At 43.3% G+C, this 27,055-nt stretch overlaps 2 protein-coding genes across 4 annotated transcripts in view; one reads left to right on the top strand and one right to left on the bottom strand.

The window, feature by feature from the left end:
- PNCK (pregnancy up-regulated nonubiquitous CaM kinase) overlaps nucleotides 1–13,881 on the bottom strand; it is a 68,065-nt gene extending 54,184 nt beyond the window's left edge. Inside the window, exons 1-2 of one of the 3 annotated variants that reach the window (XM_070741355.1) lie at nucleotides 13,785–13,881; nucleotides 12,468–12,658 (exon numbers count right to left, since the gene is read on the bottom strand). In XM_070741355.1, coding sequence (XP_070597456.1) covers nucleotides 12,468–12,580 — 113 coding nt within the window. In that variant the 5' untranslated portion in view covers nucleotides 12,581–12,658; nucleotides 13,785–13,881. The other 2 variants (XM_070741356.1, XM_070741357.1) reach the window with 2 other exon arrangements.
- Nucleotides 13,882–13,952: 71 nt separating this feature from the next.
- The window catches only part of SLC6A8 (solute carrier family 6 member 8), a 40,640-nt gene continuing 27,537 nt past the window's right edge, over nucleotides 13,953–27,055 (top strand). Inside the window, exons 1-4 of the mRNA XM_070741354.1 lie at nucleotides 13,953–14,846; nucleotides 23,163–23,294; nucleotides 24,003–24,255; nucleotides 25,186–25,318. Coding sequence (XP_070597455.1) covers nucleotides 14,540–14,846; nucleotides 23,163–23,294; nucleotides 24,003–24,255; nucleotides 25,186–25,318 — 825 coding nt within the window. The 5' untranslated portion in view covers nucleotides 13,953–14,539. The remainder of the gene's footprint in view (nucleotides 14,847–23,162; nucleotides 23,295–24,002; nucleotides 24,256–25,185; nucleotides 25,319–27,055) is intronic.

Here is a 27,055-nt window from a genome sequence, read left to right as displayed (position 1 = left end):
AGAGAGAGAGATGATAGATAGATAGATAGATAGATAGATAGATAGATAGATAGATAGATAGATAGATAGATAGATAGATAGATAGATAGATAGATAGAGAGGTACATAGGTAGATAGATAGATAGATAGATAGATAGATAGATAGATAGATAGATAGATAGATAGATAGATAAAATAGATAGATTAGAGAGAGATAGACAGACAGACAGACAAGATTAGATTAGATTTGACACACAAGGCATTTGTCTTAGATAGATAGACAGACAGACAGACAATCAAATAAATAAATAAATTCAGCCAGACAGCGTTGGTAGCTGGGAGTTGCTGCTTAAATTCCTCATAATACATCCAGAAGTCTCCTAAAAGTGTCCTGCCAGGATAGTTGGGGGGGGGGAATTAAATTTTGCACACCTAAAACTGACAGGGAGGGTAAAAATGGAAGAGAATTAAAATGGGAAGAGTCGCTTGATGGCAGTGTGCTTTTTAGGCAAAAGACCCACCCCCTGCCTTGAGCTGGACTTTGTATGGAATTTGGGGGGTGATTTTGAGGGTTCCTGGCATGGAGTCAGAGTCCGCACGGACTCTGGAGGGTGGTGCTGTAATGGGCCTGGGGCAGCACCCACAACTAAGCTGTCCGTTCAATTAAATGGGAAGCTTTAATCAGAGAGGAATTAACATCCTGTCCCTGCGCCGCCGCCGCCGCCACCACCACACCATGTTATGACAACCACAAGGAAAGCAAACAAAGCACGCACAGTTTAATTCCCCAGTCAGTTGGCAACACTACATGAATAAGCCACTGTCCTCTTCCCCAGTAGGTGGGAGGTAGAGAGAGAGAAAAAAGACAGACCGTGGGCATCCCAGGGGGCGAAGCTTCCCCTACCCCAGGAATTAACAGCCAGGGGCAACCTCTGCCCAGTTGGCATCCTTCCATGGCGTCATGTGCCTTGAGCTTGGATATCACGTTTAAAGCAAACACTCCCAGGCAAGGTTAAGAGGCGATTTGGCCTATTCAACAGAGATAGGACAGCGTGTGTGGGGGAAACCAGTGATTAGAGGCGTCCTTTATCTCAGATTGAAGGCCACCCTGGTTGGGAAAAAGACCAGAGAAGAACCAACAACCCCTTTATCTCCATACACCCACACATTCCAGGGCACAACAGGCAAGTGTACATTCTTCCCAGCTGACGAGCAGTTTATAATCCTACAAAAGAAAATAAAACAGCCCGATGGGGGAAAATTACTCCATTTGTAAATTGGCTTCCTCCTAGACCAGGGTTTCCCAACCTTGGCCACTTGAAGATATTTGGACTTCAACTCCCAGAATTCCCTTAGCACAGTGTTTCCCAACCTTGGTGACTGAAAGGTATCTGGACTTCAACTCCCAGAATTCCCCAGCCAGCATTCGCTGGCTGGGGAATTCTGGGAGTTGAAGTCCAAATATCTTCAAGTGGCCAAGGTTGGGAAACACTGTCCTAGACAACCTGTAGGGTTTTACGATCTTTTGTCTCGCTCCTACCAGACCTGAGAAAGAAAAATAAGAACCGATCCCCATCGATGAAGCAGGATGATAAATGAATCCGATGTGCCAAGTTTAATTTGAATGTCTTGTGCTTAGGGAAACAACTTTTGTTTCGTTTTCATCTTCTCTGAAGATGGGAAAGGGGACAAACCGACTGGGCGTTGAGAGAAATGACATCCTGAATAGGTGCATCCACTTTCATTCCGATGTTTTATGTTTAGTGGCTCTATAGCCAATCTGATGGTTTGCAGCATAGGTTTACAAAAAGGAAACAGAGAAACATGGAAGAATGACGGCAGGAAAAGACCTCATGGTCCATCTAGTCTGCCCTTATACTATTTCCTGTATTTTATCTTAGGATGGATATATGTTTATCCCAGGCATGTTTTAAATTCAGTTACTGTGGATTTACCAATCACGTCTGCTGGGAGTTTGTTCCAAGCATCTACTACTCTTTCAGTAAAATAATATTTTCGCACGCTGCTTCTGATCTTTCCCCCAACTAATCTCAGATTGTGCCCCCTTGCTCTTGTGTTCACTTTCCTATTAAAAACACTTCCCTCCTGAACCTTATTTAACCCTTAAAATGAAATATATCAAGAATAAAGACTGGGAACCAAACCCTCCACAAAGCCAAAGAGCAGAAAACCAATCAAAGGGCTTCCATATAACCCAAGGCCCATGAGAATAACCAGCTTCTAAACAGTGTGCACAAAATCAGAAGGGTGGGAACAATACAATATTATTCTACAGGCACTGTCACTAAGAGTGCACTTATTAAATTCCCACGCACTGCTTAATGGATGAAAGGATGTGGGCCCATCCTTCAAATGTATAGTTAGTTTCTTAAGCTCCCTTGAAAACAGGTGGATTTTTTGAAATGGTACTTGAATGTTAGCAATAATAAGACTCAGAAAACCCTTTCTTGAACTTTTATTAAAAGTTTACATTTATTTATTGTTAACGTGGATGTTTTATAGGGATTATTTTGTCAACTGTTTTGCAAACCACCAAGAACCTGTATTTATTTATTACACATATGTAGAAGTAATGCATGAACAATATAATTTCATAGAACAGTCCTGTGCATGCCTACAAGGGTAAGCCACACTCTACAGGAAGTCCTTGACTTATAGCATTATTTATTATTTTATTTTATTTTATTTTATTTTATTTTATTATTTTATTATTTTATTATTTTATTTTATTTTATTATTTTATTTTTATTTTATTTTATTTTATTTTATTTTATTTATTTTATTTTATTTTATTTTTAATTTAATTTAATTTAATTCAATTCAATTCAATTTAATTTAATGATTGGATTTCTATGCTGCCCTTCTCCGAGGACTTGGAATTTTAGTTTTCTTATGTATGATGGAATGTATGATGTATGAAGGTGGCATTTAATTTTGTTGTACGAAGTACAGCGACAATAAAGATATATATAACAGAACTGGAAGGGACCCTGGAGGTCTTCTAGTCCAACTCCCTGCTTAGGCAGGAAACTCTACACCACTTCAGACAAATGGTTATCCAACTTCCAGTGTTGGAGCATTCGCAACTTATGGAGGCAAATAGTTCTAGTGATTGTTCTAACTGTCAGGAAATTTCTCCTTAGTTCTAAGTTGTTTCTCTCCTTGATTAGTTTCTATCTAATGCTTCTTGTTCTACCCTCAGGTGCTTTGGAAAATAGGTTGACTCCCTCTTGTTTGCGGTTGACACTGATATATTGGAAGACTGCTAACATGTCTAGCTTGGTCCTTCTTTTCATTAAACTAGACATACAGTACCTAGTTCCTGCAACCATTCTTCACATGTTTTAGCCTCCGGTACCCTAATTAGCGGAACTTCCAGTTCTGCCTGGTAGTGGTGGCGGGAGGCTCCACCCACCTGTCTAGGACACGTCTGTGTATGCGCAAAAGCATTGTGCGGACAAGCGCGCATGTGAACTGGCTGTAAAGGGATTTAGATCCCACTACTGACCCTAATCAACTTTGCTGCTCTTCTCTGCATTGTTTCTAGGGCAGAGGTCTTCAAACTTGGCAACTTTAAGACTTGCAGACTTCAACTCCTAGAATTCTGGGAGTTGAAGTCCACAAGTCTTAAAGCTGCCAAATTTGAGGACCCCTGTAGAGTCTCAACATCTTTTTTACATCGTAATGACTGAACTGAATGCAGTACTGTATTCCATGTGTAAAGTTAATTAAACTTAACAGGCATATACAGTATTTACAACTGTTGCAGCATCCTGGGGTCATGTGATCACCATGTGTGACATTCCCAGCAGACTTCCAACTAGCAAAGTCGATCAGGGAGGCTGGATTCACTTAACGCATGCTTCACTTAATTGTAGTGATTCACTTTGCCTCCCCCCCCCCAAAAAAAATAAAATCAGGCACGAATCACTTAACAGTCCTGCTCAGCAATGGAAATTCTACTCCCAACTGAGATTGAGGAACTGGTCCTTTTCTTTTACTGCCGGTTCTGTGGGTGTGGCTTGGTGGGCGTGGCTTGGTGGGCGTGGCTTGGTGGGCGTGGCAGGGGAAGGATACTACAAAATCCCCATTCCTACCCCACTCTGGGGCCAGCCAGAGGCAGTATTTTCCGGTTCTCTGAACTGCTCAAAATTTTCGCTACTAAAGTTCTCCAGAACCTGATGGATTTCACCCGACCCAGATTATTTTCAGACAACATGCTTACACATGAGATTCCTTGATCCCTGAGATTATATATTATCTCAGTATTATCACACTGAATCGTTTCTTGGCTAATTTGTGAAGATATGAGGTGAAAATCTGTTTGGGTTCATCTAGGATCAATGTGCCATATGAATTGAACCACAAAGCAAACAAATGGAGTGAATGGGTCACAGAGCCTTCTCTGTGGCGGCCCCGACCCTCTGGAACCAGCTCCCCCCAGAGATTAGGATTGCCCCCACCCTCCTTGCCTTTCGTAAACTTCTTAAAACCCACTGAGACATCTCCCCCTGGCCTATGTAGTTTTGTGTATGATATGACTGTGTGTATGTTTTTACATATTGGGGTCTTTTTCTTTTTAGACTTTTTAATGTAAAACTGTTATTTTAGATTTTAATTATTAGATTTGTTACCATGTATTGTTTTTATCACTGTTGTGAGCCACCTCGGGTCTGCGGAGAGGGGCGGCATACAAAACTAATTAATAATAATAATAATAATAATAATAATAATAATAATAATAATAAATAATAATAATAATAATAATAATAATAATAATAATAATAATAATAATAATACACCAGAGTATTGTTTATTTAGGGAAGGGCGAAGCCATCATCTTGAGTTGGAGTCTTTAGTCTGCCACAAGTAGAAAAGTACTGTGGGAATTGGGGAGAGGTAGTTGCCTGAGAGAGAAAAATATTAGCCGCAACAAATTATTTTCAGAGAGTCAAGGTCATTCTTTGTTCAGCATCAGCCAGAAGTACAGGGGAGGATCGTGGATATTGAGAGAACTAGAGTGGTCCATGTGATGAACTTGGGGTGTGGGGACAAGGGATGAACCTTAACCTGGGTGGAGAACTGTAGAAAAAGATAGTATCGGGTTAACTATAGTTTGTGATCAACATGGCTCTGTTAATAAATTGGAACTTGGAACTTGGACTCTGATTTATCCCTCTGATGTTATTTGGAATGCTGGCAGAAGTGCTAAGAACACATGGTAAAGGTTTATGAGTGGGGTAGTAGGGAGGTGGAAAGAAAATATTTCATGCTGTCAGGTGAATGGAATGCAGGTTGTCAAAATGAAGTTGATGGGCATGAATAACACAATCTGGAGCAGATAAAACAAAATACTTTTTTCTGCAATCTATTTCAACAGATTAACTTCCCTGAAATGTCGTAATGGGCCCTAGCTTAAATAGTTTTAAAAAACAGGATTGGACACATTCAGAGATTAAACATATTAAAAATTGGATATTTCTGTATGTGGCCAAAGCCCACATAAAATATAGGTGGTGCTTGACTTACGACCCCAATTCAGCCCAAAATTTATGTTGCTAAGTAAAACATTTAAATGAGTTTTATATTTTGCAACCTTTCTAGTCATAGCTAGAATCACTGCGGGTATTACCGCATTTTTCAGAGTATAAGACACAACTTAGTTTTTTGGGAAGAAATGAGGGGGGGGGGATCTGCCTACCAGGTGTTCATCTGGGTACCATCCTTAGTCTGGTCAGCTTCAGCACATTACTTTATCCTCTGGTTAGGGCTGGAAAAGAACTTATTCGGAGCAAGTAGAACAATGGGGGGAAAGCCTGCAAATACAGTACTTAGTACTGGAAAAACATTTTTCAGAGGGAGTAACAGCGAAAGAGCCTGCAAGCCCACAAGAACTGGGAAGATCATTTGCCCCTCATTAGGGCTGGGGAAAAAAGCTTTAAAAAAGCTACATACAGAGTATAAGACACACCCAAATTTTCAGCCTCTTTTAGGAAGGAAAAGGTGCAACTTATACTCTGAAAAATACGGTAAATTAGTAGATTAACAGAGTTGGAAGGGACCTTGCAGGTCATCTAGTCCAACCCTCTGCGGAAGCAGGAGACCCTACATCTGCCTTTATGCAGGATCAAACTCACAGCCTCCTGATTGTGAGACAAGAGCTCCACTTCTAGTTAGTATCACGGTTGTTAAGTGAATCTGGTTCCCCCATTGACTTGTCTTGCCAGAAGATCACAAAAGGTGACCCCCAAGGAAATGCAAGTGGCCATAAATATGAATCAGTGACCATGTATCCGAATTTTGATCAGATGACCATAGAGATGCAGCAACAGTCATAAGTGTGAAAAACAGTCACAGGTCAATTTTTCAGTGCCGTTGTAACTTCAAACAGTCACTAAATGAATAGTTGTAAGCTGATTACTACCTGTATTCAATCTGGTGCAAGCAAACCGAGTTGGAGAGGGCAGAACACCTGCTGCTCTTACCCAGTGGGCCAACTTTCTGGAACCCAGAAGATCTCAGAGAGTGGCCCTAGACCAGTGATGGGCAACCTTTTTTTCCTTGGGTGCCAAAAGCATGTGCCCACACCCATAGTTCAATGCTCCCACTGCATATGTGTGTGTGATCCCTCTGTGCTGCCCCTGTGCATACATGCACAATCCCCCCACTAACCCATTTCCTAACTTTGGGTGGGCCCGGTAGGCTCATTTTCCCCCCACCCAGACTAGAGAGGTTTTCTTGGAGCCTCAGGAGGGCTAAAACTGCTTCCCCTGTTCCCCATCAGAGGCCCGCTGGAGGCCAAAAATACCCTCGCAGAACCTCAGCACAAGCTGAAAATCTGCACACATGCACACTGGAGCTGAGTTGGGGTAACAGCTCGTGTACCGGCAGATAAGACTCAGTATGCCACCTGTGGCACATGTGCCATAGATTCACCATCACTGCCCTAGACACCTAGGCCAGGGGTGGGAAACAGAACCTGGGAAGCTCCCACACGAACGGAGCTGATGAAGATTTGAAAGGCTGCAACAAAGAGGGGGTGGGGGCAACTTATTTTCCAAAACACCAGAGGACAGGACAAAAAACAATGGGATGGAAACTAGTCAAGGAGAGAAGCAGCTTGGAATTAAGGAGAAAGTTCCTAATATTGAGGACAGTTAACCAGTGGAACAGCTTGCGTTCAAAAATTGTGGGTGGTTCTTCATGAGAAGTTTTTAAGAAGAGACTGGACAGTCACTAGCCTGAAAACTGTATAGGGTCTCCTGCTTGACCCTGTGCTTGGATTAGAAGACCTCTAAAATCCCTTCCAGCTCTGCTCTGATTTTTAAGATTTAAGATTTAATTGGATTTGTATGCCGCCCCTCTCCGAGGACTCGGGGCGGCATGTACAGAAAAAAACCCCAGGAAACAGTAATAACAATCCAATTAATAATACATTAAAACAATATTTAAAATTCTAATTAAAAAACTATCAATATCATTCATTCAACAGTCATCCTCAAAACATTCATTGGTCATGGGGGAAGATCTGAGGAGCCCCAGGCCTGGTGGCAAAGATGAGTTTTTAAACTCTTTCGGAAGGCGAGGAGGGTGGTGGCTGTACGAATCTCCGGAGGGAGCTGATTCCAGAGGGCTGGGGCCCCCACAGAGAAGGCTCTTCCCCTAGGTCCCGCCAGCCGACATTGTTTGGTCGACGGGACCCTAAGGAGGGAGACTGAAGGTAGCCTTTGCTCAGTTTCTGTGGCTGGTCTTGGCAGATCCAGTTTAAATCTGGACTGAAAGGGGATGTCAGGGGAGCCCAAAAGAATGGGGGAGCAATTTCCAAAGCCCCTTAGCCACGTCATCGAATGCAAGCAGACGTGTAGAGAAGCATGCTTTACTATTTTTCATGCAACCTCTTGCAAAAACATCTTGCCGTATGGTGTTGAGTAAGGCAGCCTGATTAATGGGGAAAGGAAGTGGGAAATTGCGAAGTTCAACAGAGTGGTAAATTCTGTGCATTCATAAAAGCCTTCTGATAAAAAGAAAATTGATTAAGTCACCCACAGTTTCATGAACTTTGCTTGGTGAGAGGCATTCAGACTGTGCCAAATGTGGAAGTGCTGGAATACGTATCACTTAGAATAATTCCAACATTACTCAAAAGGCTAGGTAAAAAGTTCAATTATTGTTGCTACTATTATTTTGATCAGGCTTATTGTTGGTGATTACAAGTAGCCCTCAACTTACAACCGTTTGTTTAGGGACCATCTGGTGCTACAATGGCACTAAAAATGTAACTTGTGTTTTTATTATAATATCAACAAACAAACAACATAAAACATTTATGCATACCTATCTGTATACATATTATACCTATCTATATACATATTATAATAATAAAAATAAAAATAATAAAAATATTTTTTAAAAAAAATAAATAAATAAATAAAATTGTAACTTGTGACCTGTCCTCACACTTACGACCATCAGACTCCCCAAGGTTACATGATCAAAATTCGGCAACTTAACAACTACATGTAATTGCAACTTCTGCAGCATCTCAGGTTCATGTGATTGTAATTTGTGACCTTCCCAGTCAGCTTCTGAGAAGAAAAGTCAATGGGGAAAGTCAGATTCACTTAATGACCCAGCAATTCATTTAATAACTGCAGTGGTTTCACTTAACAACTGTATATTAAACATCATAAAATAATTCACGTAAAAGCTGCCTTGCATAGCAACAGAAATTCTAATCTCAATTGTAGTTATAAATCGAGGAACCATCTGTATTGTTCTTTAGTATCAGGAGTTAGAAGGCAACAAATATTAAAGCATCATAGCTCAGCACAGTACATCATAAGAGTTTAAGAGATTTATTTTCACTGCCAAAGTTTGGATTTGGGACATAGCACAGAAAGTGCTTTGAATACAGGAAGAATGATTTTTGCAGCATTATTACAAGCAGTTTCAATGATGATGCGAAAAGACAACAATTCCAAGCCAGGCAATTCAAACTGATGCATGTGGTTTTTTTTCATTCACCCATGCCCAGTTCTCAGAGACTTCCTGGACAAGTGCCTGCAATTTTCTTGGCAAGATTTTTTAGAAATGGTTTGTCATTGCCTTCTTCCTAAGGCTGAGAAAAAGAGGCTGGCCCATGGTCACTCAACTAGCTTTTTGTCCAAGGTGGGAGTAGAACTCATGGTCTCAATCCACCTGTTGACATGAGAAGGGTCATATGGTTTTGGGGTGGCTAGGAGAAGGAATGCAGGGGAGTTCAACACAAGGACTAAAGACCTGCAGAAATCAGAGGTAATGGCAACTACGGAGTAGGGGCTGGATAGCTTGGGCAAAAGAATTAAGCATTTTTTGTGTATTTTGTGTATGGGGTATTTTGTATTTCCTCACTATTCAGCATAATAGAAGAGAAATCTGGTTAAAAATGTGGAGGCATATGTCTTTCATTAGAGTACAGGAAAAATGTCTTTCTAAATTAAATTGTAAATTGTGGTTGCCACTCATGAAATCAAGAACAGACGTCTCTGCCTTTCGAAAGCTCTCGTGCTATTTCTTGCTGTCTCTCCTAATGAAGGCATTCAGTTCATTTTAGCAATCTCAGTTCCTTTTCCTACTTAGCTCAGCCAATATTGTTAAAGGCTAGAAGTTTGGGCTATCACCACATGCCAGCAAGCAATATTCTTGTACAGTCATAAAAGTATCAAGTCCTTTCAATAACATTTGTGCTTTCCAGCCCTCACCATCTCATTCTGGTTCTCAGCAAACATGAAGGGATGCAAAATCGCCACGACACCGGGACCATTCTAGTGGTTAGGCTCAAACCTTGCGGGAACTAAATGAAACTGAAGAGAAAATAAATAAAACCACCAGCCATTTGCAAAAACCTAAAAGGGAAGCTGTGCTTGTTACAAGCAAATAATAGAACAATAGAAGAGTTTTGGGGAAAACTGAAAAGATACAGGTAGACCTCAACTTACAACCCTAGCTGGCACCAGAATTTCCATGGCTAAGCGAGGGGATCACTAAGTCATGCCCAGTTTTACGACCATTTCTGCCATGGTTCTTAACTGAATGGCACAATTGTTAAGCAAATGTGTCCTCCGCCATTGAAGACAGGTAGGAAAGTTGCAAATGATGATGATCATATGTTCTCAGGAAACTGTAATTATTGTAAACACGTGCCGGTTGCCAAACACCCAAATTTTAACGGTGGGGGATGCTGCGATGGTCGTAAGTGTGAGTACTGGCCGCCAGGTCACTTTTTTCCAGCAAGGTTGTCATTTTGAGTGGCTACTAAATGAATGATTGTAAATTGAGGACTACCTGTAATGCAATGGTAGTCAAAAGATTTAGAGCCCATAAAGAAGCATCTGTTACTGTGGGTTCAGCTATATAGAAGCTTATGGCCTGTAAAAGTTTATGCCACCAAATATCGATTGCAGCACAATCTTCTGTCTGTTCACTTGATTTCCCCTATCCATATCCTATCCAGTCCTGTGCAGCCTCCTCCCCTTCCCCTGCTAAGCTCTGCCAATATTGCTAAAAACGAGGTCCCTAAAAATTGAACAGAACAGATTGCTAGCTAAACAGATGTGGGACTGTATTCAGGTAATCTTGATATAGCACCTAGAACAGTGTTTCTCAATCTTGGTAATGTATGTGGCTGGCTGGGGAATTCTGGGAGTTGAAGTCCATATGTTATTTAATGGGTCTAAGCCAAGGGCCTTCAACCTTGGCAACTTTAAGACTTGTGGACTTCAAGTCCCAGAATTCTGGGGGTTGAAGTCCACAAGTCTTAAAGTTGCCAAGGTTGGAGACCCCTGGTCTAAGCAGACTTATAAATGTTAGTCCTGTTATATAATCAACATTCATATATTCTCTGGAACCAAGAAGTTAAACCAGCTGCTGGCAGATTTGTTGTTTGTTCTGTATGGATTAGCTATGACTAATTTAGTTTTCTATTCGCTGCATTATCTTTTGTTGGCTTAATCCTCTTTGTGCTGCCTAGAGCCACTGCTTTGAGATGAGCAACCTTATTAATTGTTTAAATAAATAAGGAAAGATTCGTTTCCTTATTGCCATTTAATCAGTTATATTATCTCTCTTGAGTGTATGCTGCAGGGGTGGGAGCATAGAGATGGGGCTGGTAACTTAGTCCATGTTGGAAGGTACACGATTTGATAAGAGGTACAATATATCAATAAGTTCTTAAGTAATAATACAGAAGGAAGAAACGCTGAGCATGGACTGAGTATTTTTCCATTCACATCTCTAACAAGAACCAGTGTTTACTTCTGGGGCCACAACTGTCCTCCGGTTCAGTTACTGGGAATTTACTTCAGAGGAAATATGTATAGAATATCCCACTATAGGTTGACTATGTGATAAATCATTATAAGGAGTTGCCCACTTTCTAGATCAGTGTGTTTATTGCCACAAATTCCTATAGAATAGAATAGAATAGAATAGAATAGAATTTTATTGGCAAAGGGTGATTGGACACACAAGGAATTTGTCAATAGGCTCTCAGTATACATAAAAGAAAAGATACATTTGTCAATGAGGCACAACACTGAATGACTGTCATAGGAGTCAAATAAGCAATGAAGAAACAATCAATATTAATATTAATATAGTTGTTTACATACAATATGCCTAGATAAATTCAAAAGAGAAGGGAATGTTGAAAAGACCCAAGTTTCAAGAGATAAAGCTTCTAAATATATTCATTTAAAAGGAGCTGTGCACATCTTTCAATCCAGATGAAGAATATATACACTGCTCAAAAAAATAAAGAGAACACTTAAACAACACATTATAACTCCAAGTAAATCAAACTTCTGTGAAATCAAACTGTCCACTTAGGAAGCAACACTGATTGACAATCAATTTCACATGCTGTTGTGTACATTCAACTTTGTACGGAACAAAGTATTCAATGAGAATACAGTATTTCATTCAGATCTAGTATGTGTTATTTGAGTGTTCCCTTTATTTTTTTGAGCAGTATATTTTCAGATGTTACACTTTAGCAAAGGGTATCATGAAACAAAGCAGCATTAGGCACAAAGTGGCAAACAAAACATTTAGCCAAAGCTTCTCCCTCAAAAACTTGGTTTTGAATTGACAGTGAAAGAACAAAATGTTCTGAGAAACAGTGGGGGGCTGGAAGAATATTTCTGTGGGTGCCGTCACCAAAAAGGCCCTCCTCCCTTTGTTCTCACCAGTTGAAACTGAAGCAAATGTTTTTATCAAAAAGGGTGCTTCCAAAAAGTTAAGGACTTTATAAATTAAATCCAGAATCTTGAACTCAGCTTAGAAACACCAGATACTATACTGTTTCTGACACTTTTTAAAGGTTACCTCCCCTTCCCTCTAGAATAAATTCTACTTACAGTTCATCTAGTGACAAAGTTACAACAGCACTGAAAAAAGTGACAATTTTTCACCCCATTTTTCACACTTACAACTGTTGCAGCCTCCTCATAGTCATGTGATCAAACTTTAGACGCTTGGCAACCAATTCATATTTATGACAGTCCCAGTGTCCAGGGGGAGTCATGTGATCCACTTCTTCCATCTTCTGACAAGCAAAGGCCAGATTCACTTAGTAACCCTGTGACCGACTCACAAATGCAACGTTTCACTTTAACAACCTCTGCAAGAAAAATCGTAAAGTGGGGCAAGCTTAACAAAATTATAAATTTGAAAAAATAATATGAAATAAAATAAAATAAATAAAAAATGCTTCATTTTAGCATTTTAATCTGTTATGTAATGATAATGGAACTATCCACTTAGGGAAGGATTTATAGGGTGGATGGGAATTAGGAAGGAAGGAGAGAAAGGGGAGAGTGGAGAAAGAGTAGAAAGAAGGAGGAAGGAGAAGGGAATGGTAGTAGAAGGAGGGAGAAGGAGTAAGAAAGTAGGTAGTAGAGGCGGAACACACGCCAGATAGAAAGAGGGAAGCGGAGAGAAGGTTGGATACAGATGAAATAATATACAGCAAACCAGGAGTGTGATCTAGTTTATTGTATAATGATTTGTGTGTATATATTTATGTATGGAAGGTTTGTTTTGTTTGTTTGTTTGATTGATTTCTATGCCGCCCATCTCAAGGCGACTCAGTGTGGCATACAACATTAAATATAACAATATATAAGAAATCTAAATAACTATAAAAAAATATGAAATTTACTTTAAAAACATTTTTAAAAGACCCCATGTATACTCACACACATTCATCCAGTCAAATCATATCTAGTTGTATATTGAATGTGGGGGGGGGGGCAGTTAAAAAATTGCTTCATTTTAGGCAGCAAAAATTACGAGGGCCACTTGTATGATAGACAGACTTGTGTGTGGAGGGGGGGAGGTTAATGGGGGGGGAGCGAGAGCGGGGATCTTCTCAGCTCGCCCCTTCCCAGACGAAGAAAACCTGACAGAAAAGGGGGGAAAAAACAAAAAACCGCCCAGCGGCCGCCGACGCTTCCGCCTCAGTGCACGTCTACACACACAGCGGGTCACAGACGCGGGAGGAACTGCAGCCGAAGCGAAACTACGGACTGCAAAAAAATCCCCGCGTGACTCGAGACGCGCCTTTCCTCAGCCAAACTCCGAAGGCGAAGTCCAGAAAGGCAAGAAGAGCGTTTATCACCGTAGGCAAGCGCCGTCCAGGCAGGGAGGGAACAAGTGCGCGGTGGAGGGGGGGGGCGAGAAAGAGGGCGAACGGGAGGAAAAAGAGACGGCTGCTTGCAATTGAGTCCCGTCCCCCCCACACACACCTGTTTTACTCCCCCTGCCCACGGCGCTAAGGAGAAGCAGGGGGGAGAGGGGGGGAGCAGTCAGCGAATCCCGGCGACGGAGGCGGCGGGGCGGGAGAGCGGAGGGAGGGAGGGAGGGAAAGAGGGGGCGGGGCCATCTGACGTCACGCGGGCTCTCGCTCTCTCTCCTAGAAAGGGGCGGCGATTGCGAGGAGACGGCGGCGGCGGCTGCACCCGGAGCGCCGAGCCTCAGAAGCGACCGGAGCGGCGCGAAGGCGAACGGACGCGCAAGGGATCCGGGACTCGTCCACCTTTCCCCCCTCCCCTTTTCTTTCCTCCTCCGCCCCTGCCCAGTTGCCCTGCCGTGACTCCGGGCGGGGTGCTGTGGGGGTGTTTTCCCCCCGGCGGCTTTCGCCGACCTTCGCCCTCGAGCAGCCCTCTTCCCCGAGTCCACTGAACACATGAGGTTTTTCAGGTTGACCTTCAAGTGCTTCGTGGATTGTTTCTGAGGCGCGGCGCCCAATATATATATTATATATATATATAATATCCCTGCCTTTTCCCCCTTCCGAGCCGGCTTACCTGCCCCCTCAGCGAGCCCCCGGCCCCGGCTCAGAGACCGCTCCCCACCGCCGCCTCTTGTGAGGAGGGGGCTTCTGCCTGCAAACGCCCCCCCTCGCCCCGCACCCCTTTCTCCTCTCTTTCTCTTTTTGAGCACCATCTCCTCGAGCCGTCTGGAAGGGGGCGACCGGGACTCGGGGATCCCCCCAGGCGCCATGGCCAAGGGGGCTTCGGCGGAAGGCGGCGGCGGCGGCGGTGGCGGCGGCATTTACAGCGTCTCGGTGGAGCCGCAGGACAAAAAGACGGGACCCCCGGCGGCCGCCGCCATGTGCCAAGGAGCCTCGGTGGGGAGCAAGCTCGGCGAGGCCGCGGACTCCTGCAGCAAGCCCACCCTGGCCTCGCCGCCCCGCGAGAGAGAGACTTGGACCCGGCAGATGGATTTCATCATGTCCTGCGTGGGCTTCGCCGTGGGGCTGGGCAACGTCTGGCGCTTTCCCTACCTGTGTTACAAGAACGGGGGAGGTGAGCAACCGGCGCGGCCGGGAGGGCTTGGGTGCAAGGGACGAGGGGGGTCTCCAGGATCCTTATACACTTTATTATTAATTAGATGCATTAATTAAATTTATATGCCGCCCTCTTCTCAAGGGATTCTGGGAGGCTCTTAAAGGGGGGTGTCGGTGGTTCTCCAGAGAGTCGGATGGGAACCGTTATGCAGTAGCATTTAGACTTATATACCGCTTTACAGTGCTTTACAGCCGTCTAAACCAGTGTTTCCCAACCTTGGCAACTTGAAGATATTTGGACTTCAACTTCCAGAATTCCCCAGCCAGCGAACGCTGGCTGGGGAATTCTGGGAGTTGAAGTCCAGATATCTTCAAGTTGCCACGGTTGGGAAACAATGCTCTAAACGAGTCAGCATATTGCCCCCCACTAATCCAGGTCCTCATTTTACCCACCTTAGAAGGATGGAAGGATGCCTAGCTCTGGAGCCGGCAACTTTAAGCTTCAAGAGGCCCATTTGGGAAAAAGAGGGACCTGAGGAAAGCTTTCTGGGCTGGCTGGCATCCTAAACTCCTTGAGTAGTTTGTAAGGCAATCCAGGCAGGACCTGGAGTTGGCAGCGAGCTGCAAGAGTGGATGGTTAAAGGTGTCCTGGAAAGGAACAAAAAAAAAGCTCTAGCTTGCACCCTTTCCCCCCAGAATGGAATTTTGGCCTTTGGCTTTAGCCCTCCAAAGGCTCTTTCAAAAGTTAGGGCTGGATCTGGGAATAGACGAGTTCATATGCTCTGCGTGGAGGGCCTTTCCCTGTCTTTCTAAGCAGGCGTATTTCAATCCCACCTCTATCTGGAAACTAAAAGCCTCAAGGCAGGACCCCACAATTTAAAAAACAAGTCTCAAAAGTGAGTCAGATCCTAGTAAATTTTTGTTGGCTGAGCGGATGGAATTCCAGAAGTGAGTTTGGAAAGGGAGCAGAAGTCTTTGTTGGGAGATGGGCCCTAGGGGAGTCCCCCAAAACCTCATCCCACCAGAGATATTACCACCACCACCACCCCACAAAAGAAATGTCCACATGAGAAGGTTAAGCTCCTTGGAAGATTTATCCAGACTGAAACATGAGCGTGGGGCAAGCTAGAGCTGTGATCAGATAGGGGAGAAATCCTGCCTTCAGTGGGAATGTTGCAAGGCAGTGAAGTACACAAGTAGTTGGCACCGTGTTGTCACCACACACATCTGTGGCTAGGCAGGGAGCAAAGGGCAGCTGCCAGCTTGCAGGAGGGAGTGCCGTCTGGCCAAAGGATCGCCTTCTAGCAAAGTTGGGAGAGAACCATGGCTGCTCTTCAGAAGGGGGGTACAACACCTCCCCATCCTGCTACTTGGGGATCCCAAAGTCCCTCAAGAGGGGGCACATTGAAGGGAAGCAGGAAAGTGTCCCCAGCCCACTTTAACTTGGGGACTCACCTCTTTCCAGCTGCAGTGTTTTGGGGCTCTTGTACTACCTGGCACCTCCTGCCATAAAGGGACTTTAAGAAAGAGCTTGCTCTTGTCTTCTTTCCCACTGCAACAAGTGAAGCAAGTGAAATCTTTGTGGGAGATGTCCTATGGGAGCCCCTCAAAACCTCATCCCACCAGGGATATTATTACAAAAACAAAATAAATAAATTCCCACAGGAGAAGGTTGACCTCTTTGGAAGATGCAAAGCCACAGGGTGGGATGAAGACCCAAGTTCTCTTTGAGATTATTTCGATGCTTAGTTGACAAACTAGAAAGATGTTGGGTATATGCACATATGCGCACGCGTGCTTTCCGTGTGCACACGCGTACAAACACACACTGATGAGAATGAGCCACATCCATAGGGCATTTCTCCTGGGCCCATCCTGAGTTATCCTGCAGATTGATTCCGTGGTTAGATTCTTCCAAACCTCTCATTCACTTCCCCCTTATGCAACAACTGAGCCTCCAGAGTTGCAGCCCCTTTCAGGACGCCCCAAGTCAGATGCCTCACCCCTTTCAAAGTTGGAGGAATAATTACAGGGGGGGGGGACCATGTGGGAACTCCAGAGAAGGGCAAAGAGAAGGCGTAGCTGACTAAAAGGAAGGCCGTGGCAGGGTAGTCCTTCCTGGACGACTGAGTCAATCTTGCCTTCCTCAAATTTTATTCAAATAATGCAAAATAAATTTGGAACAAATTGTGGAAAGGCATTTTATGCGTGAATTGGTCGGAACAGAAACTTCTAGCACCTTTTGGTTGCTTTCCAATCCTCCCCACTAACTGCTTTGTCCTCCTTATTTTCTGTATATTGGGAAATGCAATTGCAGAAAACACATAGCTAATCACATTTCACAATATAACATATCTGGACAACCTCCAGCTCGAAGATTTAAATATGACACATGTCGGCTGGGAGGAGGCGACTGTTTACATGCTATTGTTATTACATTATTTCTCGCCTCCTTTCTAAATAATTCCTAGTGGTTGTTGCCTTTCTCCCACTTTACCCTCACGACCCTGAAAATGCCTGGCTGAAAGTATCCAGTGAGCCTCATGGGTGGCTGGGACCTGGGTTCATTGGGCCCCCCTCATCTGGCGGTGGTGCCCTTGAGCCTCACACTTAACTGGCTTCCTTAAAAATATGGGTGTCATATTTTTCCCTCCCGTCCACCCACCCATGTTGTCTCAATAGCCTCCTGGCCCCGGAGAAAAGCAGTGAGGCCATCTGTGGTTTAATAAGCCATAAACATTATATGGGAAGCAGTTGAGCTCTGGCAGGAGCCAGCGTGCACGGATTGCTGCCGAGAACTGCGGAGAATCCCAGGAAACACGGTCTTTCCACCAGGCCCCTTTCCATCATCTCCAAGAGGGCTCCTCTGGCATCCTCCAGGCCCTCTAGCTTTTGTGTGGACCATTCTTGGATGTGTCCATTTTTCCGTCAATTGATCTGAGGAAGGAGGACAAACCGAGTGAGAAGCCAAAGAAGAGCGCATGTCCACTCTGAAGTGTGGAACATGCTGGTGCGACATCACGCTTTGCCAAAGGCCACGCGAAGGACAAATCTGGTGGGGACTGGATTGGAGGGGAAAAAAGGAGACCATGCATGTCTTCCTAGACTTAAGCTTAAATTCCCTCTTCCAGAGTGGGGCTTAATCCCAAAACATAGGAAAAAGAAGAGGAGTAGAATATTCTCTGTTCAGGGGCATGGACACCACCTCTGTAAGATTATCATGGCCAATCCCTGCAGATTTAAAGTCCTTAGCTTGCTAGGTTTGCCCCAGTCCTCCCCAGTGTCTCTTTCATTAGCAGTGAAGTAGAGGGAGGGGCTCTCCTCCTCCTCCTATTGTAGAATTTTCGTAAATGGAGGGGCTGGGATCCCACTGTCTCCTTGTCCCTCCCATTCTGATACAATATCTGTACAACGCCGGGCCAAAATTGCTATCTCATTCTCCCTTAAGGGATAGGTGGTTTTTTCTCCATGCTGCTTTTAGGAGAGGGGAACAGAAGAGCAATGCTGTTAGGCCTGCCATGGGCTGATGTGATGCACATCGTGTCACAATCACATGCTGCCTGGCTCTTGGGTAAAACAACCGAGTCCAGCTGATGCTTTTGCAACTATTACTCTCTGGACAAGTGCTGTTAGTGATACTACAAGTATCGCTAACAGCACTTGTCAGAGAGTAACAGTAATAGAGAGTAATGGAATACAATCTCCATTCCGATTTGGTGAACTTGGACTAGCACCTATTTCTAACCTTTAACTAACTTCAAAAGTCAAACTAAAACGTGAAGAATTAAGTGGGATGTTCACTATTTTGCGCCCGTTGGAAGAAAAGCGAAGCAAAAACATTCAAAGACAGTCTTTTAATAGCCAAGGACAAAGAGTCTCAATTTAGAAAACCCTGCAAAGGACCAATGATATCTTTATTTTTATTTTTTATTTTGCAAACCCTGCTGTCCAAGGCACCCCCATCACTGATGGTACTCTCTGCCTTTTTCTCCTTGCATTTATTGATCAAGAATACTTCCTTGTAATCTGCCCTTTCTGTTTAAGACTGTTGTACGTGCAAATGGAACAAAAAAAAGTACTTTGGCAGACTACTGAAGAGAGACAGAACTCTCAGCTGCATCCCTGGAGCCAGTTTTCATCTGATGTTTGCATGGGACAAATTTAGCAGGTCTCAGTCGCCATAAGCCTTGGCTGTTCCTTTTTCAAGGCAGAAGAGCAGAAAGTGAAAGGAAAAGATTAAATGACCTTCTCAGCCCTGACTTAAGATGAAGCAGTAGAAACTGATTGATCACAATAGAAAAGGCAAAGATTTAGACAACCCTACTATTTTAAATCAGCACCTTCTGAAAAAGATACATTTATTTCTTCTTTCTCCATTGAAAAATTCTGAGAGCTGTTGTTCCTGAAAGTTTAGGCATTTCTGGTCAATCTTGTTATGCAAACAAAGAACGGATTCAGCTTGACCTGACAACCGGAGAGATTGCCAAAACTTTGAACTTGAGAAGTGGGTTAGAGATGCTGTTTCATTTTATATGTTTTTGGAGTGGCATGTGACTTCTGTCACCAGAGATAATAATCCCCATTGAGATCCAGATCTTATACAGCAACTGATAATGGGCAGAGGGGGTGGAAATGGGGGAAAAAAACTGCTTTCCATCCTCTAAGCCAGTGTTTCCCAACCTTGGCCACTTGAAGATATTTCGACTTCAACTCCCAGAATTCCCCAGCCAGCAAATGCTGGCTGGGGAATTCTGGGAGTTGAAGTCCAGATATCTTCAAGTGGCCAAGGTTGGGAAACACTGCTCTAAGCCAGCAAGTATAAGCATGCGACCTGATCTCATAACCAGGATGTCTTATTTGCCCTATCAACTCTTACAGCGCGTGAGTTTAAACTGCTCTGATAAAAAGTTTTGAAGCTTACAAGGAGCTCAGAAAGGACAGAAAAAGTGATCCAAACAATCAGAGGAGCTGGGTTAGATAGGAAAGAGGAACTTGGACAAGGCAGTGTTTGGTGATAAAGGAAATTGTGAGAATGGTAGGAGAGATAGTCCAAGGTTGAAACAGAGATGCATCTTTCCAATTTCTCCAAACCTCCAGGAGTAGAATCATTATTTTTTTTCTTCTGGGGGAAACTGACTGGATTGCCTTGTGCTTAGGCTGAGATAATCTCCCTCCCTCCCCTTTGAGGCCCTGAGAACTTCCTCCTTTTACGCGGCTGACAGCCGGGAGAAATTTCTTTTGTGTAAAAGCCACAGCATGGCACAGAGCAGGCCACAGCTGCTGGGGGCAAATTCCAGGAGAAAACCGTTGCCTCATTCATGTGGTGTGGGTGGGTGGATGGGGTAGAAGCTTCCACTCCCAAGCAGTTGCACCCAAGCTGGTGTGCTTGGAGCATTGTACCTGGGTCAGCACATTCACAAGTGCCGGTGGTCACAGCGTTGGGTAGAGACGTAGGCTCGCATGGCTGAGTTGAGATGGAGAGCCAGAATAGAATAAATCTGTGGGTTTGTCAAGGGGCGTGAGGAGATCACAAGGAACGAATGATTCAGTCTTTCTGGCTCCGTGCCCTCCAAGGAATCTGAGCACCCAATCAGAAAGGGATCGGTGGCCAGGATTGGAAAAAGAAAAATGTCAGTGCTTTCCTCCAAGTGTGAAAAATTGTTGCGGACAGAACAGTGGCCACTTCAATTAATGAGGTTTCATTTCTCCAGCTCTCACCTTGCTTCTCCTTCTAACTCATCAAGAGATTGAAACATCTCATTCTTCAGGCTGCAGTCAACACTGTCTCATCCCTATAAACATCTGTCTATGAAAATAGGGTGAATTCAGAAATGCACTTTGATCGCCTCTGTTCCTACCTTGAAGGGGTCATTGCACTACTATATATGCACAAAGGCAACATCGGAGACGTATTCATATTGCAGATGTCTGTGACAGTTTTCTCTAATGTGCAACGACCTGTATATGGTCACCTGGCCTCAATGGCTGGGGAAAAGGGAAAGATGTAGCTTAATTCCTGGGGAAAGGCTGGTACATTAATTGCATCATATATTAATTTTCAAACCTGAGAACTACAATTTGGAGAGACTGCTGAGAATTCTGTCTGCAGTCTGCCTGCTTTGGCAAAGATTTCTAAAATCCATTGCACAGAGGGAATGATGGACCAATCTCAGTCTAACCATGATATTTTCATACAGTCACTATGCCTTACAGAGTCGATAATCGAAAAACAGAAAGAGAGAATATGAAAACTGATAAGAAGCCATTTTAGTCTATTTATTTAATGGAATGAGGCATACATTTTTAGTGTTCCTAGAAGCAGCCTTTAGTATTGCATAGCGCATATTTCAGACCTTAATTGGTCCTACAAAGGCTGTTCCAAGAAAGGGTAGTTTTTGAGTCTCGGCTGATTTATAGGCATAAACTTGTATGTAGTGGTAGGTATCAGACTGCAAGTGAGAATTTATTTATTTATTTATTCAATTTTTATGCCGCCCTTCTCAATTTGAGACTGAGATGCGTTTCTATGCAAAACAAAACAAGATCATGCCAGAATTGTTTCCCCTACATTGTTATCTTTCTGTGCGTAGGGATGCAGAAAAAAAGAAAACGAAATATTGAGTCATATGAAGCCTCACCAATACTCTGAAATGAATACAGTGCAGGTTTACCATCGGAGTTAATGCTAGATTTCAGATAAAGCCACACACATACTCACACCCAAACACCCACCCGTGGGCTTCATTCACTTGATAAACTCCATCTTGTTATTGCATTAATCTATGTCCCGAGTTTGCACACTCCTTTGAACCCGTTAATTAACCAAAACCACAATATACTCACCTACACAAATCCCAAGATTAATATTAATCAAACCTAGCCACATTCCAGGAATGTGGCAGCTACTGTTTTTTCAACTGATCTGGTTGAATGTGTAAACAGGCACAAAATCCCATATCATCTTCGAGTCAGCCTTAGCACGCACACTGTTGTTTTGCAGCCATGGTGTACCTTAGCCGCTCCATGTGCAGAGTCATAGATTCACCGCCATTTGCATTTCCTGGGTGATAGATGTCCCCGCCTATGAATGAATTCCCCAACCGTTGCCTTGCTAATCCCCATGGGAAAGAGTTTATATCCCCAAGATTATCCTTTTAACTAGGGATTGGCAGGACGAGAAGCAACACTTGGGCCTTCCCTTAACCCAGCGATCGGTACTATAAATAGTCTTTTGATGTGATTCATGCTGAGGCCCACATGGACACAGGTATTTGGGGACACACCAGCCTGTCCGTCACAGCCATGGGGCTGGCACACTTGTGAACAATGGGGAAGGTTGAGAGCTGTTTGTGGGGAAAGAGGGAAACAGATCAAGATCACAGGGCGGTGACCAGTGTGGACACTGCGAGGGAGGCTGACAGATTTTTTTTTTCTGATCTTGGGAGCCTCAAAGAAGCCCCTATGAATAGATGATCAGGAGACAAGAGTCAGAAGGAAAATAATTGAGAACAACGGAGTCTGCTTTTTATCTATCTCCTTTCCAGCTCCATAGCAGCTACCTTAAGGATCTGGTCTTCCTCTGGATATTTGGCAGACATTTGTACATAAAGACTCTTGCCAACAAAATACCTCTGAATAGAGAGCACGAATGCGTTTTGGCTCAGCCATCTTTCTCCAGCATAGCAGCCTTAAACATGTTTGAGGCACGTAATCCTGGCAACAAGGCTGATTCTCAATTGTGCAATCTCAAAATTCTTAGAATGTGACAAATTGGAAAAGGTTAAGCCAAGCGGTGGCAAAGGGGAGCTGGGAAGAATTAAAATGCAATAAGTATTACAAATCCAAGTAACCACAGAAGTCACAAATTCAGGTACTGATTTAAAAAAAGATTACAGATTCTAAGATGAATTTCATTTCATTGGCTCCTCCCCAACCTGCAAAAACCTTCTGAAATCCTTGCATATTTTAAACATTATGACATCTGTGACTAATTTTCAGGGTGTGCCATGATCTGATGGTATCTCAGAACTCCATATCGACTAAATATGATTTCCATTGAGAATGATTTTAGTTGACACCCTTACGCTCCTCTCAATCCACAAACTGAAGCAGAATAATTTATGAAAATGGCAACCTGTTTTCCATTGTTTTTGGGGCAGGACTCAATTTTGCACAATTTAGATTAGATTAAATTGGATTAGATTGAGATGCTTTTTAAAAAATGCTTTTAGTATAACGAACCTACAAATCTTCTGTATTTATGGGGAACAGCTAAAGTAGTCTAGAATTGAAGAATGACACTGTTGCTTACTTTGTGTTGCTCACCTGGCTACAGGTGTGTTCCTCATCCCGTACATTCTTATTGCCCTCCTTGGTGGGATTCCCATCTTCTTCTTGGAAATTTCTTTGGGGCAATTCATGAAGGCTGGAAGCATCACTGTATGGAACATAGCGCCGCTTTTCAAAGGTAAGAATCTCTTTTTCCAACTAATCCCCTTTCTTTCTCTCTATTGGTCCTCAGGTTCATTGTATGAGTTTATTCCCGGGGAAAGATTGAGCTTCTAATAGCATCTTCTCTCAGCTTTCCAAGTCAGAACATCACTGTGAGATCTTTAATGAGAACCAAGGCGGATATCAAAAGGTCCAATAGATTGAACTCTGAGATGTGCCCAAATTAGAAGAATATGTAGAGTTGGCAAAGGGGGTCAGGAGGTATTAAAGAGGTATCGAGTACTTGGATGCATAGAGAAGAATTGCTTAAATATAGACATGATTCTTTTGATGGCCTATGGTACAGAAATAGCCAGGCTGAGATCACTGGCTTTTGATACCCAAAGCGTTGGTAATCAATATGTCAGTGAAAAACTACTTGAGCAGACAGTATGTAGTGTAAAATTACACACTGTAATCTTAGAAGCCAGGAAAAGAAGTCCTTTTCTTTTTTACTAGCGATTAGAAATGGGTCTTTTTCATCACTCTTTCCTCCTGCATGCAAAGCCAAATTAAATTACTGTTTGATGAAAACAGTGTTCTGTTTCCAGAATTTAAAATATGGACATTTAGCAAATGCGAGTTGCCTTTTATATCACTCATTTTCATTGTGCAACAGTGACTTTTACCCTCTAGGGAAAATAAGCCCATTCTTTTTTTCCAATAACTGAATTTCTCCAAACAGGACTGGGATTTGCTTCCATGGTGATTGTCTTCTACTGCAACACCTACTACATCATGGTACTGGCCTGGGGCTTCTACTATCTGGTGAAGTCTTTTACAGCCACCCTGCCCTGGGCAACCTGTGGGAATCCCTGGAACTCCCAAGAGTGCGTGGAAATCTTCCGACACGAAGACTGTGCCAATGGCACTGCCAGCAGCAACCTTACCTGTGATGAACTTTCTGACAAGCGGTCACCTGTCATTGAATTTTGGGAGTGAGTTATAGCATTGTACCCTTCTGTCCTAAGCCAGCTTTCTAATTCTCCGTTCTGAGCAGGGCCATATTCACCTGCATAGAAGGAGACCTTTTTAAAAAAAAAAATGTTTTTAATTGAATTTTATACATTAAAAAAAAGCACAAACACAACATTTAAACAAACAACACAAACACAAATCCAGCTATTTTTTCAAGTAAGTTAACATCCAATTATTTCCTTCTTATCCATGTACTATAGGATTATATATCTATACATATATTCTAATATCATACACTTTTTATTATAAGTCAGTTTTCCTTTTTCCTATCCATTTGTACCACAATGTCCAGATATTATAATAGTCCGAGACTTTTTTATCATTTATTGCCCTAGTTAGCCAATCCATTTCTGCACAATCATACACTTTCTTAATTATTTCTCTATCCTCTGGTATTTTGGGGTCATTCCATTTTTGAGCATACATAATTTTTGCTGCTGTCACAATACGTAGCAGTAGATATTTTGTATTTCTTGAGTAGGTTTTCTTTATAATTCCTAATGAATAATTCCGGGGTGAATTCAATAGCAGTTGCTGTTATTTCCTGTAACCAATTATGCAGTTTTCTCCAATATTTCCTTACTTTGGGACACGTCCACCATGCATGAAGGTGCCCCGCTCTTTTTTACATTTCCAACAGACCAAATTGCGATTTGGATATATTTTAGCCAATCTGTTTGGGGCCAAATGCCACCGATAAAAACATTTTATACTGATTTTCTTTATATGCTGTTGATTTAGTTAATTTTATATTCCTTTTCCAAATTTGCTCCCAGCCTGACAGGGCTACATTATAACCCTTGTTTTTGGCCCAGGCAATCATAGAAGGAGATCTTTGATCACAGGGACGTCCCTTTTGGGTAGTCACCCCTTTCTCCCTCTGTTTGCAGGAACAAGGTGTTGAATATTTCAAAGGGCCTGGAGTACCCTGGGGCTATCAACTGGGAAGTGACCCTGTGCCTCATGGCTTGCTGGGTCCTTGTCTACTTCTGCGTTTGGAAAGGCGTCAAATCTGCAGGAAAGGTAGGAAGCTGTAGGGAGACGATCTGAGTCGATGTGGAAGGGAGGAGAAGGCGGGGAGGAATTGTGAATGGACTGTGGCACTGGTCACACGAGACTCCAGAAGATGGGTAAATTCCTTCTCTTCAGAGCACCCCCTGGCAGTCGCCTGCTTTCCGAATCCTCCCTGCTTAAGTGCTCATCAGGCCCCTCTGAAGGACCTTACCTGTGGAGATGATGTGGCTCTTGAAGAAGGGGCAAGGAGGGCCAGGTGGAGGGTGAATGGAAACAGGTATATTATACACACTCCCAGGCATGAGAAGAGAACGTTGAATGAAATGAAATGACATGAAAATAAACATATTTGGGGGGTGGGAGTGCATTTTGGAAATAACTATGGGTGAGGGGAGGTACGTGTGACTGATGGGTGCCTACAGCTGGAAAGATTGGGTTGATCTTTGGAAAACTGTGAGGCTTGCAGGAGGTGAATAATAAGCCTTGAGCCAAACCTCTGGAGGCAAAGTGTTTTCAATTAAGGCAAAGAAGAATGGTGGCTGCAAAGCATAGAACAGTAGACCTTCACAAAGGTCAGTCAGGAAATAGAGAAAGAGCAAGGACTCAAGTTAAAATTACAGCTAGGATGAAAAAAAAGATGTGCCTAAAAACATTAGACTCCACCGGCTCCTGATTTGCTGAGTATTATCCTTTGCAAGAGATCACCTGAGACTTTGTGGGGGAAATCTCTCCATGCATAGTTGATATGTTTTTGACATTTGATTTGTACACCATCCACAGTCCCTCTATGAGGGAGAAAACTTAGGCGCATTTCAGGGTTCCTGTTTGTGAAAAGAGCAAAACAGGATTTCTGCAAAGTGGGTGGAAAAGTCTCAGCTTCTCGGGGGTAGTCATATCTGTCCACTGCAACTGAGACACCAGCCTTGTGATCTGACTTCTTAAAATTAAACTTCCCTCTGCAGCTCTGAAGAAAACCGTAGTGGTTGGACATATAAAACTGCCATGTCCAATTAGGTTGTCAATAGTGTTTTTCTCCGACTGGAAGCAATTCTCCTGGATTGCAGGGGAGATAAGATGACATCTGGTGTGGCAACTACTGTACAGAGGCCTCTGTTTTATCAGGTCTGCCATTCCCAAGTACAAATGCAGCCAAGGAATGAATTCAGATCTTAGACGTGAATAGTGTGGCCCACGATCTATTCTTTCTGAATGTAAATAGGGGCCTTCCTTTGCACATATCAAATTTTCTCTCTTGAGTCATATGTTCCACCCACCCAGACACTTAATGCCTGCTTCTCTTTTTCCAGTGCATAGCCAGCGCATCTAAAATCCCACTCATCAGCAAGCCCCATGCCTAAGAAAGGCTGGCATTCTTAGCAGAGAGCCACTGGAGTTGAAGGGGCCACAAGGCCCACGTCTCAGCAGACGGGCCTTTGTACGTGGTGCAGCCTCTCACAGCTGGCCACTCTTGCAGTCCCTGTGGCCTTAGTGAGGAGGAAGCATTGCTGAAAGTCAGCTGGGCTGCCTGTCCAGAATAGCATTTCTTTCCCTTCTGGCTGCAGAAGTCCCGAAGGTCTCTTAGGAAGGACGGGAAAGCTTTCAGAGGCAGCCAAGAGCTCTTAAGTGTTTCTCATGAGATGTGTTGGAAGACGGTTTTTGAAGTCGTGCCTGAGCATTTTTTCAGGGACAAGCCATTAGTTACTCATTCATGGGCCTTCTTATATCATTGAATAAAATTAAGTCCAC

Source organism: Erythrolamprus reginae, chromosome 2, assembly GCF_031021105.1.
Source record: "Erythrolamprus reginae isolate rEryReg1 chromosome 2, rEryReg1.hap1, whole genome shotgun sequence".
Lineage (NCBI taxonomy): Eukaryota > Metazoa > Chordata > Lepidosauria > Squamata > Dipsadidae > Erythrolamprus > Erythrolamprus reginae.
The sequence above is the reverse complement of the archived record's forward strand: the minus strand, read 5'-3'. Positions and strand labels throughout refer to the sequence as shown.